The 16053-nt window shown below is 36.6% G+C and overlaps 2 protein-coding genes across 5 annotated transcripts; both read right to left on the minus strand.

Moving 5' to 3' along the window:
* Positions 1-339: 339 nt before the first annotated feature.
* Positions 340-6185, minus strand: LOC140984370 (auxin response factor 6). Of its 4 annotated transcripts, none has more exons than XM_073451744.1 (14): positions 5112-6183; positions 4713-4828; positions 4179-4277; positions 4039-4095; positions 3787-3945; positions 3608-3692; positions 3424-3514; positions 3098-3262; positions 2875-2997; positions 2669-2744; positions 2361-2508; positions 1065-2221; positions 750-940; positions 340-651 (listed from the first exon to the last, which is right to left on the minus strand). In XM_073451744.1, the coding sequence occupies exons 1-14, from the start codon at positions 5152-5154 to the stop codon at positions 447-449; spliced, it is 2715 nt and encodes a 904-aa protein (XP_073307845.1). In that variant the 5' UTR covers positions 5155-6183; the 3' UTR covers positions 340-446. The 4 variants fall into 4 exon arrangements, with proteins under 4 accessions (XP_073307845.1, XP_073307846.1, XP_073307844.1 ...); XM_073451745.1 differs by having other exon boundaries at positions 4713-4825; positions 5112-6182; XM_073451743.1 differs by having other exon boundaries at positions 3787-4095; positions 5112-6185.
* Positions 6186-10878: 4693 nt separating this feature from the next.
* Positions 10879-12190, minus strand: LOC140984372 (WD repeat-containing protein LWD1). The gene has a single exon (XM_073451747.1). It carries the CDS (start codon positions 12137-12139, stop codon positions 11093-11095), a length of 1047 nt encoding a protein of 348 aa, XP_073307848.1. The 5' UTR covers positions 12140-12190; the 3' UTR covers positions 10879-11092.
* Between the last annotated feature and the right edge of the window lie 3863 nt (positions 12191-16053).

The following is a 16053-nucleotide window of genomic DNA, read 5'->3' on the forward strand; positions in this document are numbered from 1 at the left end:
TTGTTTTACTTCATTTGTGTATTTATGTTCAGCGTCATCTGGTAAATCAATACAAGTGAAATTATGAAGTTCATCTGTCAATTTTTTCCTTCTTTCTTTGTTTTCTAACTCTTCGTATGGGATGCTATTACAATGATGCAACTATTATTGTTTTGTTTTTATCCTGTACAGCTCGGAGTCGACATATTTCCTGTTATAAGCTTGTTCAATGTTCTCTCAAATTGAAGAAAGTGTTTCTTGTTTCGCTTCCTATCCTAAATCCATGCGCCTTGAGTTTGAACTTTTCAACGATGAATAAATAAGTCGGATATGCCACGTATACTTTTATGATTACATAGCTTCTACTTAAAATGCTCATGTTAAAAGCAGGATTTTTCTTTTCCTCGCACATACAGAAGCAACATTAATATTACATGCATATATAACTGTTTTTTTTTTTAATCCAATTAAAAATCAAGGGTGCCAACAGATGGTATTCCAGAACCCATATTTCTGGCTTCCTGCTGTCCAACATAACCATCGCAAGTGCCATTCTGAAGGGGCGACCTCTGAACGGGGACCGAATTCAGGAGCTCAACCCCTCGTTTTCCCATCTCCTGTACTTCTTGAGGCGACAGAATCTTGATACACCATACACTGTCAACAAATTCCCTGGAATATAGTGATGACATGGAATGTGCATCAAAAGCGAACGGATACCAGTGTCCTCGTTTGCAATAGATGTATAGAAGAAAAGATGGAAAACTTACTGCCAGGGGTCATCGCCTAGGAGAAGAACATCATTCTCTCGGTCCACAAATACAAGCTGCCAGCCTGATCTCAATGGGTCCTCAAGTTGGCCTTCAAGGCCAAACATCAGTGCAAGTTCACCACGCAGCTCGTGATAGTTGCTAAATTTGCTTATGTCAAGTGACCTTCCAAACGACCCTTCCTTGTAAACCTGTTGACGAAGAAATATTCATGTTAGATACTAACTAATGTTGCATAGTTGCGGATATTTAGTTTGTTCTTATGCACGATAGCATCTCCATTTTGACTGCTTTGAGTTATAATCGCAACCTAACCTTAACAAAGGCTCTGTCGGGTGCGTTAGCATGAGCCACAATATCGGACGACCCTAAGAAACCTGACTCATTGATGCATTGGCTTGAAGTCACAGTCGGGTTCAGTGAATAATCTGCACCAGAGCTACTGATGTAGCTGGAAGAAGCATATGCCATTGTTGCGTTATCACTATCACTTCCAACTCCTCGAAGATTTGACATCCCATTTTGAATAAGAAGGGAGGAGTCTATATTGACCCCAAACAGAAAGTGGTTTTGCGGATCAGTGCAACCTTCTTGCTCTATGAGACACTCCCTACCAGGAAATGGAGGCAAAGAAACGGGACTTTGGGATACATTTTGGTATGATGGTCCCAAATTATCGGTTTGCTGTGAAGCACCTGGTGACACACTTCCAGAAAGAAGAGGATCAAGAGCGACCCGTTTTGTTGGCCAGCCGTTGGAAGATAATAAGTTGTTGGATCTATGCATATTGAGAAAGTTCGAAGCCTCACCCTGGGTGACTGAACCGAATAAATTATGTAAAGGAGAGTTAATATCACTAGCAACTTGTTTGATATTTGAGTCAGAATAGTTCTGCCGCATGGAAGACATGGATTGTAGTGTTGGAGACTGGACTTGACAGTTTGCAGACAGTTGAGATAGGATAGGTGCGACATTCGTAACCTGTTGATGATCCACCATTTGCTGTGGTTGCGGTAGCGGAGTCCGGTGCTGATGCTGGACATGTATATTATTGAATGAGTTCTGATGGTGCAAATGTTGCTGAAGATTAGCATGAGATTGCGGTGCCTGTGAATGGCTTCCTTGCAGACTCTGGAAAAATGGAGCCGGGGGCTGAGACTGCTGTAACATCTGAGGTTGGACCAAAGTGCCAGGCCTGTTGCTGGCAATAGCAAGGGGTTGCTGGAATTGCAAACTTGGAGATAGGATCGGCTGTCTCGAAGGATCTACAGCCCTCATCTCTTGAAGAGCAGCAGCAGCCATAGCTTGGTATACATCATTTTGTATACCAAGCATTGAAGTATCCAGCCTCTGTTGCATCCATGGTGAGACCCCCATTCCTTGAAAGTTGATAGAGTGCACTCCTCTGTCCCCAACTTCTCCTCGGAGCCACATAAGGTTAGAGTTTAATCCCATTTCATCAAGTTTCATCCCTATGGTGCAACAATAAATACAAGCTATGTCGTAAAATTAACAACATAATAGATATTTCTGTTAGATTACCGCTGATGGCATGTATAGTATAATAAGTAGCAAAATGAATTCTTTCATTCATGGAAAGTGGGTTCCTACCGCTGAAAGAGGGGAGCCCTGGTGGCCATGGTCGCTTCAGTCTCAGAGAAAATGGTGATGGATACATGGGGAATGTTGTTAAAGGCTCAATTTCCCACAGAGACACTCTTGGCTGCCTCTCCCCAGCAGTAGATTCGTCCCAGCCAACCTCCATCAAACAGGTTGACATTCAATTTCACGGCAAAAATTAAATATAAATAAATTATGTTAGGTATCACTGGATTCAGACCAACCAAGAGAAACTAAAGAACACAACAATTTTGTAATATATATGATCGATGGGCAGGAACATTGTATGTGTGATATACCTTAACTGAACGCCAGTGTGAATTTGGCCACCTGGCGGGATCTAAATCACCTATTCCGGTTATTGTGCCCATGTAACTGAAACAAGAAAAGGTCAAAAATCTCACATGATATTATGCAACTTGAACGTCTATCAACACCACAGGGAACTCACTATACACAAAAAAAGGAGGATGAACAGAAAATAGAACGAGAAAAATAAACATACCGTCGAACACTAGATTCTTCTGTTTCAAACAGCATCCGAAAACGCATACCGACAGACACTCGAGTGTGATAAACTGCTTTTACATATTTTGCCAGAGGTATGACGAATTCGGATGGACTAGCTCTGAAATTTTTTTAGTATAATCATGAGAAATTGCATGCTATCACTCTTAAGTTGGTAGAATCATGCCACATCTTGGTAGTGTTGGAAAGTACCAAGTTACCTGGGATTATAAAATATGGTGAAACGGCTATTGGTTGCAGCTGCATGAGCAGCAGCAGCAAGAATGCCGAGATGCATACTATCACTCGATAAAACGGATGAAGGCATCACAGTTTGTGGTCGATTAGCACGCCTTATACCAAGAAGCAGTTCATTCTTCTCATTCCTGATAAATGCCCAAAAAGCCAGTATCACATGGTTCAATACTGGTCAGACATAGGACTTGAGGAAAAAAAACTCAGCACTTTTTTCAATGCCTGACAAGGCCTAATAGATGAAATTTTTAAGGGGACATGTGACGATATTCCAGTTAAATTAAATGCCTACCATATAAAAAGAACGGAATCACCAGCAATCAGTCTTTTTGCGCTCACAAAAACACTCCATCCTGTTGTGAGAAGATGCCTCTTTGGCTGTCCTGAGATAAGAACCAGGTAAATCATATTAAGAATATGTAGTAGTAGTTGTTGCAACTTGATTCCTTAAGTTAAATGCATGTCAAAAAATACACCTCGAAAAATATGTCTGAACTTCCACTCATTATTATGCAGATCCCTTGCGATCAATTCTTGAGCAGGAGGTTGCAGGGAAAAGTCCTGTAAAATTGGGTTGTACTAACCAAGCTGCATTAGAGGAATACAAACAAAAAAGACATTTTTTTTAAATGGAAGCTCCCGAAATGATGTTTACCAGTGGCGGAAATACTTTTTCTGCCGCACGGCGAGGAACCGAAAATCCACCATGAGTACTGGTGTCACTGGCAGTCAAAGTTTTGCAAAAGTAATTTGTTGGCTGTTTACTTGGGGTTCCCAAATCCGCCGGCAGAAATGAAATCTCCTTCTGTTCTTGCTGCAAATACGGTAACAAAGAAACAAAATAACCCAGAAAAAAATTGAGACAGAAAACAGGAAGAAAAAGTTGATGAGGATTTAGTGAACATACTGTGCTCAGGGGTTGCAAGGTCATTTGGGCGTAAACCTCGTCTGTCTCTAAATCAGCCTACTTGAATAAAATACTAAGATTCTACAAGAGATATCAAATAACGGCAATTAAAACACAACAAAACTTGAAAAAACGCATACATGCATCGTCACGTTATGAAGCTGGCAAATGAGTTGCGGAGGCAAGCTTGGGTAATTAGGTATCTGTGCATCAACTTCCTTGTTGGTAGACACAGCAACCTGTGCAGTATGTATCAAGAAACAATGACATTCAACAGAACTTTCGCATGTAGGATATTGATCTCCTCATTACTAAACCAGAGTACTCGAAGTGAAGGGTAGAATTCGAATCTCATACAAAATACAGGGGATTTGACAGTTGCAGATCATGAAAAGAGAAATTAAACGCTCTCAAAAATGGATGTGGTAAGATAAGTTGTTTCTTCTTTGTAGATTTAATAAGAATCATACAAAATACAGGGGATTTGACAGTTGCAGATCATGAAAAGAGAAATTAAACGCTCTCAAAAATGGATGTGGTAAGATAAGTTGTTTCTTCTTTGTAGATTTAATAAGAATTATATACCTCCAATTTCATTGTCAAGAAATACGAAAATGAAAAAAATAGTGTTATTTACACAAACTACAATTGAAATTCACAAGCAAGAATCAAACCTGTTCACTGTGACCCTGAGGAAAATACACAACATGGCTTCCAATAGCAGCTAAAGAAACAAGAGGACCCGCACAGGCATGCCAAAGTTCAGAATTTAAGCAGTTCTTGTCTCCTGCTAATCAAATTCAAACAAAACTATTCACTTCCTGTTAAAACAGTACTAAAGACGTGAGCATTAACCTTAATTCCAGTTTCTCAATTGCCAGACTGAGGTCTATAAACTTTTCCAAATCACGAGGAGTACAGTCAAGAATGGCAATATAACATACCCTTTCAAGAAAATGACTTGCTGACACTCACAAATGGTTAATATCCAACTTATACAACCAATATAAAAAAAAGCCTCATGCAACCCAAAAACATACTTAAGTTCTAGAAAAGGAACAAAGTTTGTTTACCGTCAGGAGATTGCTGGTTTAGACCAACGGCGGAGAGCTTCATTTTGCAGATTCGATAAGAAACAAGATGGAGCAGAATAGTTACAGCCAACAACTACACATTTTCATCACAAAATCCCAACCTATGATTCCCAAAAGCAAAGCTGATCCATTTGCCTCATTTCTACCCCAAAATAGCACAATATCTACACTTTGTAATCTGAGTAACCCACTAAAATCAAAAGCATGAACTGAATTTTCCGTGCTATCCACATCCCTTCATCAATTCACCAACCACGGGGTAAGAAACTCGGAGAAGTAATAAAAAATTGAAGTCTTCATATGAAGATACCGTTGCTAAAGGACCCAAAGCTACCCTCCAAATTGTTCGACGTTAACCTACTCCACTACAAAACACAAAAAATTTCAGCTTCATCAGAACTCTCTCTTCTTGAACCAAATATCCAGGAACATATACTAACAAACAACAAATTTAAACGTCAGCCTGTCACCAAAAGAACACGGCATTCAGCTCCAGACGGCAGAAGAATAGCACACACCCGATCTTTAGTAGAAGAGAATCCCAGAAGAACGAACCTCTAAACTTTCTTCAGATCTCAGCTTCACTCGATAAAATAAACAAAACTGAAGTAAAGATTCATCTTGAGCTTCTAGAACCAAAATTCACCACTTAACAGAAATCCCCACAACCAAAAACCCAATTCCCCCTGACAAGTCGCACAACTTCAGCCCGAGGATTGAGCAGAAACTAAGCCTGTATATTTCCTGGATCAGTACAAATGGTATTCCATTCCACTATCAAATTCAAAGCACAAAAACATCATATCTTCATGCGTGGATGGTTACCACTAATCATACGTAAAGAAGTTAGTATTAAAATCAAGAGGTGAGCTAGTAATAATGGAAATGGTGGAACAGAGATACAGTACAGTGTTTGCTTTCTCTCATCATTACTGCAAAAAATTTTATCACACAACCTCATCCCTCTCTTCTCCCAATAAATAAGTGGGTCAATAATACAGAATCGTTTATTCAGGTCCTTAAAGTGTATGTATTATTATATTTCCTCCCCTCAAACCAGATTACCCCTTTTTTTTTTCTTTTTTATTATATCATACGCCATTTAATATAAGCCAGGATAAGCGAGTGTGTGTCTCTGTCAGATATTTTTCAAATCCCAAATCTTGACTGAAACTTGGAGCTGTCAGTCGGTGAAATGAATTTGGAGCGGTCATTATTTTATTTATAAATAAATACATTAAATTAACATTTATTTCTTGTATGTGTTGAAATGAACCTTAATGATTTTCCATTTTTGTATTTTTAAATATATTTTCATTTTTTTGAAAGATCTGTTATTTGGTGAAATATTTACCCGATTTTGAAATATGTCAAGTTAATATTTCGAAATATTTTAATTAAAATTTTATTTTTTAAGATAAATTTCGATATTTATATTTTTCTGTGGGTGTTGTAGTGTGGAAGAAATGCTATGGGCCCATCCAATACAATAATTAAACAGGATATAAAACGACACTTATGCCCTTGAAAGTTTTTTATATTAGGTCGAGGACTAGAATTGTTCACATTAAATAAATTTTCGAAAAAATATTGATATAAAAATAAAACTATTAAATATTTAATTAAATATTCACATTTTTCATCAACTCAAATAATATTGAGCAACACTTTTTAATTGAATCTTTATGAGCTAGATGTGGGGGCATTGGGAAAATAAACGCCAAGTGAAGTAGTGGTTGGTTCGCCAATTTATGGGCAGCCCAAACATGATTTTACAATTATTTCTTCCACTTTATTATTATTATTATTATTATTTTCTTTGGTAAAGATAAAAAGCAAATCTCGGATGGATTTACTCTATCGTGATAATAAATTTAGATATTCAATTCTGTCATTATTATATGTTTTGTTGGTGACAAAAAAGAGTTTTGTGTGGAGATAGGATTTTCCAACGAAATTAAGGATCAAATATATTGAACCACGAAGAAAAATCAAAATAAGCAATTTAATTTCCAAGAACACGTGAACATTGACATTCGATTCTTGTTCATAAACGGAACAATGAATTATATATATAAACCACTCAATTATTTTTTGGGAAATGGATTCGGTGCGGGGTGGCTCGTCTCCATTATTAATCACACATGAACTGTTGGGGCAATTTTTTTCAACTGTCCCACGAAAATGATCGTAGGTGGTGGATAAATATTATATACATACATGCAGAATCCTATCATCCAATGCAAGCGTGAGACTTTTATCTTTGAATGTTATTAAAATAATTATTTCATTTGAATCATCTCAGTTTGCCATTTCGACGAGACATTATTAATTATGATCCATTAGTTAGTTAATTATCTCTAAAATCAGGTATATATAGCAGTGAGACTGTACGAGAACCTAGTAAGTTCAATGTTTTGTTTCGATTCATCGATAGATTTTATCTCCTAATTAATAATTGCTACATATGATTGATTATACGTAATTATAAATATATCGATCAATTGTGGGGATCTAAGGATGATGTGTATATATATCTCTCTTACATTTTCTCAACATAAAACAAAAGCCAGCCAAATGTAAAAAAAAAAAGGGAATAAACATTTGCATATTGTGAACTACGAACACAGTTCATGCAATAATTCTAGTATTAATCGATCATTTTAGTTTACTGCCTTTTAATATCTCATCTTACTTTATATATTAAAAAGAAATGAATAATTTTATTTCGATGGGAAAGTGGGGATGCAACAACAGCTCATGGATTAGATCTTTGGGACCCAATTCTCCATATCCCCGACGATTTTTAAATTTATTGGCTTCGCCTCAATTTCTTTTATTTATTTATGATGCGACATGTAAATTCAAATTTATTTATTATCATTATACCTTTTTTTCATTTGATGACTATTTATTAATTTGTAGAAATACCACTTTTGTAAAATTGATGTACATTTATGCCATTTGATGTATATTTATTTTAAAAAATGTCATTTTCAAAATTGTTCTCAATATTTTATCTCTACACGAATATTTTTGTATTTGTTCGACGTTATAAAAAAACTTTATAAAAACACAACGAGTACACCCAAATACGATGAAAATTCTCCATAAACCTCATGGATGCCGACGATTAATTAATTAGCAGCGAGGTTTTATATATTAATCCGTCTTAAAATACATGAATAATCATCTTTATAATAAGTTATATAATTAGCATGCACCGAATTAATAGTAATCTTAATTAGGTAAGCCACGTCGATTTGTAAAATCATTTGGCAAATTTAAACAATGTATTTTGACTTTTGGGGTTCACTAATGATCATTAATCTTGCCTAAAAAGATTTTGATTAGTGGAGCCCGAGTGTTAATGATCGATGTTCGTGTAAGGCAAGAAACTGATAATCTTTTTGACCAACGGGGGGCATTTTTTGATTTTTAGGGAATATAACGATTGTGATTAGTGTCTCTCTTAAAGTTTATTAATTAAGGGTTGACCGAATGTTTTTGATATTGATTCTATGACCTATATATAAATAACATGATTGATAAATATATATTATATTGTTATAAGGAAAAGGAGAAAAAAAAAACAAATCATTCGTTGCTTCTTCTTTTCTTTTTTAATTATGTTTTTGGCGACATACATACAGGTTCCAGCAATATTTAATGGGAAAAATAAATAAATGAAAACCATGTACCAAATTTGTTATTGTAATACCCGACCTAACTAATCATTCCTACATCATCTCCCCCGCGATATAAGGAACAAAGGGGTCCTTTAATTTTTCATTACTCGAAAGTATCTGTTTTTCTTCGTAAAAAGGGAACGATGATTTCATGTTTTCAGAGGAAATGGTGCTTAGAAAATAACTCGGACAACCTAATAATTTTTATTAGGGACGAATGAATAAAAAACCTACTTTCTTTGAAAAAGATTTTGTCAGAGAGCACAACAATAGATTTCAAATAATGCGGAGTATGGATTTTTCAAACTATGGGACCATTTATATATATATAGAATAATTTATTCAATCGATTAGACCATTTATACACCATATCAAAATTATATATATCAAATCCTATCATATGCATTGTATATATATAGGGGCTTGACATGCAATAAATGACATTAATTCTGATATAGTAGAATTTATAATAAAAAAATATTATAAAATAATACAATTCAAAAGAGTCAAAAGGAAAGTAAAGATATAGAAGAAAATTACCTGTGAAGCACTTTTGAAGATTGTAAGGAATCAAGTAGATAGTGTAGGACCTCGCTCGGTAACAGTGTTAAGATAACGTATACGTTGGTTTAATAAAGAGTAAGAGCAATCAACATCTTAAACTTAAATTATGAATAATTTAATACACCGAAATTATTTTATTTTTATGGATCAATTCACCACAAACACATCAATATAAATGCTTCTTCATCCCTACTATATTTAAGCATGCTTTGCAGATGATGAATACAATTAATAATATTCAAGTGTCAAGAATTTAGGGATCCATGCTAATATAGGACACACACTTACATATTAGTATAATAGAAGATGACATTATCGTCTCTCATATAACTAATTACAAACAAGTCTTAATTGCATCTCGCCATTCATGTCCTTTTATGCGTGACGTCAAATAATCATCTAAAAAAAAATGCCCCGAGAGACCTAAAGAATCAGCATCATCAGTAATTATAACGAGCCCATTGACAGATATATGCATACGATGATCTTACAACAATTTGATGACCCACACATATATTACTTAAATAATTAACATACCAGTCACTCGAATGGTCTGGTCAGTAGTATATTTTAAAAAAAAAAACAAAACAAAATTTAAACTACTAGGTTGCGCAACGTAGGCCTGGTTTACATGAGGTACTACCGGGCTGGTCCCATCTGTAAGTGGGCTAGAAAATGTGCAGCGCAAAGAACAAGCGAAATAGTATGCTTTCCAAATTCCAAGTTAAAAACTTGCATTCAAAAAAGTGCCACAGCCACTTGGGGGATGATGCCTAGACTAGAACCATTGTAATACGAGTACCGCTTTTCTTTACTTCAATTTTTTTTTTGGCATGATTTGGGCCGGAACTAGTTTAGATATTCTATTGCTGATATGGTAAGTTATGATATCATTTTACTAACACCATATTAGTATTGTTACGATCCATGTTAATCTATAACTTTTGATGTAGTAAAAGATCTGGCCAATATCACTTAATATTATTCTTATTATTTGCTTCGGATGTACAGATATGGTAAGTTAAGGTATCCTTCAACCTATATTTGTGCTTCGGATATAAAGCTTTCGCTCACAGAAATAACATACATAGAAGCAACTGAATACGCAAAGCATGCTCAGCAGGAAGAAAGAAAATCTTACCAGATACAGGCACTCCCCTGCTTGTGTATTTTTTAACCCCCACCCCCCCCANTGGTCGATGTGAAACTAATAGCAGCTAACTCCTAACTAAGCCTCAAATCAAGACCTCTATAACTTAGAAGAAGAGTTGTCACTTTTCACTTCGATGTCTGCATATTCGATCAAGTATAAGAACAAACATCCTACCTATTAACTATCATCAGAGTTATCAAAAAACCAGTTAAAACACTAAACAAAACATAAGTCATCCTGTATTACATTTTGACATTATTCTGTCGTAACACATAGCAGGACCAATCTTAAGCAAAAACAAAAGAGGAAGGACATCTCAAGCGGGGATCAGCTACGCACATATCCAAATAAGGAAACTGTAATCATGACCGATGCTAAGATGTGAAACACAGATCGAGAAGTTTTCATCAACTATTTAACTAAGCAAGAAACTGCAACTACATTTCAACATTAAACAAGCAGATTGATGTCGTCAATTTTGGTCCAAATATATCAACTGCCAAGTAGTAGATGTACAGAAAAGTGCCATTGAATCCAGAAAGAGCACTATCCACTCACACCCTCAGAATTTGAAGCTTGTTAGAAAATGCAATAGCGACCCAATCAGGCTGCGAAGAAGACCACTGCAGCTGCTCAATCTCGGCCCCAGCTGTGTATGCTAAAATAGGGTCCAAACCCCCCTCTACCGGCTGGCCCATTGAGGAAAGATCCCAAATCAAAGCTTGCGAATCGTCCCCGGCGGTGCACATATGGCAGGAACTATGAGGAGCCCACGCAATAGCATTCACACTCGCCTGATGCCGCTGTAACTCTACAACTGGTAACGTCGGAAATCGGATGTCCAACACTACCACCTTGCTGCTGTCCATTATGATTGTAGCCATGTACCGCGGATCCTGCTTGTTCCACCCAAGCCTTACTAATGGAGTGTCCGGCTCTGAACTTTCGTATATAATCGTAGAATGCTCCTTATCACGAAGGTCAAACACCCTAACCGACCCATCGGCGGAAACGGAGGCGAAAACCCCAACTCCACCCCACGCGATATCGTAAACCTCCTTATCGTGCGCAATCAACTGCGTATCGACTACTTCCTTCTCGATATCCCAGATGGTGCAAGTCATATCGATACTCGAAGTCCCGATCCTCCTGGGCTCGGCTTCGTTCCAGTCAAACGAGGTCAAAGGGCCGGAGTATTCGCTGTTCCGGTTGTTGTTCAACAAGCTCTTGAGCTCCACGCGCCGCCCATTATCGGGATCGGAGATTTGCCATATGCGGAGGAAATCGGAAGATGAGGCGAGTAAATCGGGGCGCTGGCACTCTTTATCGGGTATGAAGATGAGTTTGGTGGGAGGATAGGGGTGGTCGAAGGAGAGGGTCGGGTCGGGTCGGATCTCGCCGGTGGAGTCGTCGAGCTGAACGATTTCGACACGGTTGGGATAGTGTTCGAGGAGGCTAGCGATGGCGAGTCGGTACTTTTTGTCCTTGCGTACGCTCCAGTTCATGGCGTAGATGTGCCATGGCGCTTCGTAGGTGTAGATCTCGGACCGCCGCTGTTGCTCGTCGGACCCGTCTTGATTCGGATCACAGCTCACACCCATTTCCCTATCTGCCTGCGTGCCTGCCAAAGTGGGGGGGGACAGGATTAAATTAAATATACCATCATGTAAAATTAAATAATAAAAAAAATTAAAGGACCCCGTTGAGAGAGAGATGAGACAACGGTCAGACTCCGACCCGAGTGATTAGACGGGTTCGGGGTTACTATGCACTATGCAGCTTGGTTTATGTAGAAATTGATTTTATTTTTCATTTTCTTCCAAAAAAATGGAAAACCAAACTTAACTAGTCGGGTAGCCTTATAATCGGGTCGAGTTGGATAGCAAAAAATACTGAAAGTACACGACCCGTGCCCACGGCCAGACAAAAGTATCAAATAAATTAACAACAATAATAAAAATAATAAAATTGGTGTTGTGAAAAAGTAAAAATTTACGGTAAAAAAGTAAAAATCTCAAACTCTCAAAATTATCACACTACACACTTTATAATATTTTTCTCTCAACTCAATTGTGATTTTCTTCACAAATGAGAGATCTATTTATAGAAAATTTTTACAAATAATCCAAAAATAAAATACATCATTACCTACATCATCACACACTAATTTTCAATATTCAACACCTAATTTTACCTAATTTTCAACATTCAACATTCACATTTTCAACACAAATATTTAACACATTTTTAAATAATATTTCAACACTCCCCCTTGTGATGATGATCATAATGATTGTATACATTACGTGTTTTTATACTGCCTCGTTAAAAACCTTACTAGGAAAAACCCATTGGGATAAAAACCATAGTAAGGGAAAAAGAGTGCAGTCACGTAAACTCCCCCTCATGTTGACACGAACAATTCTTCACAAATTTCGTAGATTGCGCATCCCAATATTATATATGTGCTTTCTGAATATTGTCGTAGGAAGTGCCTTTGTGAAGAGATCTGATGAGTTTTCACTTGATTGAATGTGACGAACATCAATACATTTATTCTTCTCAAGCTCCTTGGTGAATGCGAAGAACTTAGGAGGAATATGTTTAGTTCTGTCGCTTTTTATGTATCCTTCTTTCATTTGAGCAACACATGCAGCATTATCTTCATATAGTATCACAGGCTTCTCGTCGAATGATAATCCGCATGAGATTTGGATATGTTGAGTCATTGATTTTAACCACACACATTCACGGCTTGCTTCATGTAGTGCAATAATCTCGGCATGATTTGATGAAGTTGTTACAAGTGTTTGTTTCTGTGAACGCCAAGAAATTGCAGTGCCTCCACGAGTAAATACATATCCAGTTTGAGAACGTGCTTTGTGTGGATCAGATAAGTATCCAGCATCGGCATAACCAATTATACTTGGATTAGCATCTTTTGAATACAAAAGTCCCAAGTCTGTCGTTCCTCGTAGATAACGGAATATATGTTTAATTCCGTTCCAATGTCTCTTTGTTGGATATGTGCTAAATCTTGCCAATAAATTTACGGCAAAAGATATATCAGGCCTTGTACAATTTGTAAGATACATAAGGGCACCGATAGCACTTAGATATGGTACTTCTGGACCAAGAATATCTTCATCATCTTCACATGGACGGAATGGATCCTTTTCTATGTTTAATGATCTAACAACCATTGGAGTACTTAAAGGATTTGATTTGTCCATATTAAAACGTTTAAGGATCTTTTCTGTATAATTTGTCTGGTGAACAAATATTCCACATTCTTTTTGTTCAATTTGTAAACCCAGACAATACTTGGTTTTTCCAAGATCCTTCATTTCAAATTCTTCTTTCAAGTATGACACAACTTCTTGAATTTCCTTATTTGTTCCAATGATGTTTAAATCATCAACATATACAGCAATAATTACGCATCCGGATGTTGTTTTCTTAATGAAAACACAAGGGCATATTGAATTATTTACATATCCCTTTTTCATCAAGTGATCACTTAGCCTATTATACCACATTCTGCCGGATTGCTTCAACCCATATAATGATCTTAGTAATTTCACAGAATAACATTCTCTGGGTTTTGAACTTTGTGCTTCAGGCATCTTAAATCCTTCAGGGATTTTCATATATATATTACTATCAAGTGATCCATATAAGTAGGCTGTAACAACATCCATAAGACGCATTTCTAAATTTTCAGATACTGCCAAGCTAATCAAATACCGAAACGTAATTGCATCCATCACAGGAGAATACGTTTCTTCATAATCAATTCCAGGCCTTTGAGAAAAACCTTGTGCAACAAGTCGAGCTTTATATCTTACTATTTCATTTTTCTCATTTCGCTTTCGAATAAAAACCCATTTGTATCCAACAGGTTTTACACCTTCAGGTGTAAGGACTATAGGTCCAAAAACATTACGTTTATTTAGCGAATCCAATTCAACCTGGATGGCATCTTTCCATTTTATCCAATCCTGCCGATTTTTACATTCACCAAAAGATTTTGGTTCATGATCTTCATTATCATTTATGATGTCGATTGCCACATTATAAGAAAATATATCATCAATTTCTTCTATATCTTTTCGGTTCCATATTTTTCCAGTATTAATATAATTGATAGAGATTTCATGATTCTCGTCAGTTTGTGGTTCTGACAAAACATTTTCATCATCATGTGTTTCTTCAGGAACATCATTCTCTATTTTGTGATCATTATGTGTTTCTTCAGGAACATCATTCTCTATTTTGTGATCATTGTGTTTCTCTATGAATTTTCTTTTTCGAGGATTTTTATCCTTGGAACCAACTGGCCTTCCACGCTTCAGGCGTTTAATGACATCATGACTATCTTCAATTTGTTTCTTCGGAATTTCAATTCGAGCAGGGGCATTTGCAGCATGTATATATGATTTAGTTACCCCTTTTGTGTCTGCAAATGCATCTGGTATTTGATTTGCTATTCTTTGCAAGTGCACAATTTGCTGTACATCTTTTTCACATTGTTTTGTTCTTGGATCCAGATGTAACAATGATGATACATACCATGTAATTTCTTTTTCGGTATGTTTCTGTTCTCCCCCTAACATTGGGAAGATTTCCTCATTAAAATGACAATCAGCAAAACGTGCTGTGAACACGTCGCCTGTCTGTGGTTCAAGATATCGAATGATCGATGGACTATCATAACCAATATAAATTCCAATCTTTCTTTGAGGTCCCATTTTCTTTCGTTGAGGTGGTGCAATAGGCACATACACCATACATCCAAAAATTCTCAGATGAGAAATGTCTGGTTCTTTACCAAATGCAAGCTGCAATGGGGAGTATTTATGATATGCACTTGGTCTGATGCGAATTAATGAAGCAGCATGTAAAATTGCATGTCCCCATATAGAAATAGGGAGCTTTGTTTTCATAATCATTGGTCTAGCAATCATTTGCAGACGTTTAATCAATGATTCAGCCAATCCATTTTGAGTATGTACATGAGCAACAGGATGCTCAACAATGATTCCCATAGACATACAATAATCATTGAAAGTCTGGGAAGTAAATTCACCAGCATTATCAAGTCTAATTTTCTTGATTGTATAATCGGGAAATTGATTCCTCAATTTTATTATTTGAGCAAGTAATCTTGCAAATGCAACATTTCGAGTTGACAATAAACATACATGTGACCATCTGCTGGAGGCATCAATCAATACCATAAAGTATCTGAATGGTCCACATGGTGGATGGATTGGTCCACAAATATCACCCTGAATACGTTCAAGAAACATTGGTGATTCAGTTTGGATTTTGGCTGGTGATGGTCTTATAATAAGTTTTCCAAGAGAACATGCTTTACATTGAAACTTATTATTCTGAAAGATCTTCTGGTCTTTCAATGGATGACCATGTGTATTTTCTATAATTCTTCGCATCATTGTTGAACCAGGATGTCCTAATCGATCATGCCAATTGGTTAATATTGAAGAATTAT

Source organism: Primulina huaijiensis, chromosome 9 (assembly GCF_012295235.1).
Source record: "Primulina huaijiensis isolate GDHJ02 chromosome 9, ASM1229523v2, whole genome shotgun sequence".
Classification (NCBI taxonomy): domain Eukaryota; kingdom Viridiplantae; phylum Streptophyta; class Magnoliopsida; order Lamiales; family Gesneriaceae; genus Primulina; species Primulina huaijiensis.

Bases quoted from the DNA above. Each gene is read 5' to 3' on its own strand.
- LOC140984372 (XM_073451747.1), bottom strand. From the start codon at position 12,139: ATGGGTGTGAGCTGTGATCCGAATCAAGACGGGTCCGACGAGCAACAG.
- LOC140984370 (XM_073451743.1), bottom strand. From the start codon at position 5,154: ATGAAGCTCTCCGCCGTTGGTCTAAACCAGCAATCTCCTGACG. The intron at 3,515-3,607 runs GTGTATTTTTTG...TTCTTATCTCAG, and splicing joins GTTCAGACATATTTTTCGAG to GACAGCCAAAGAGGCATCTT. The intron at 2,222-2,360 runs GTAGGAACCCAC...GTTGCACCATAG, and splicing joins AGGGCTCCCCTCTTTCAGCG to GGATGAAACTTGATGAAATG.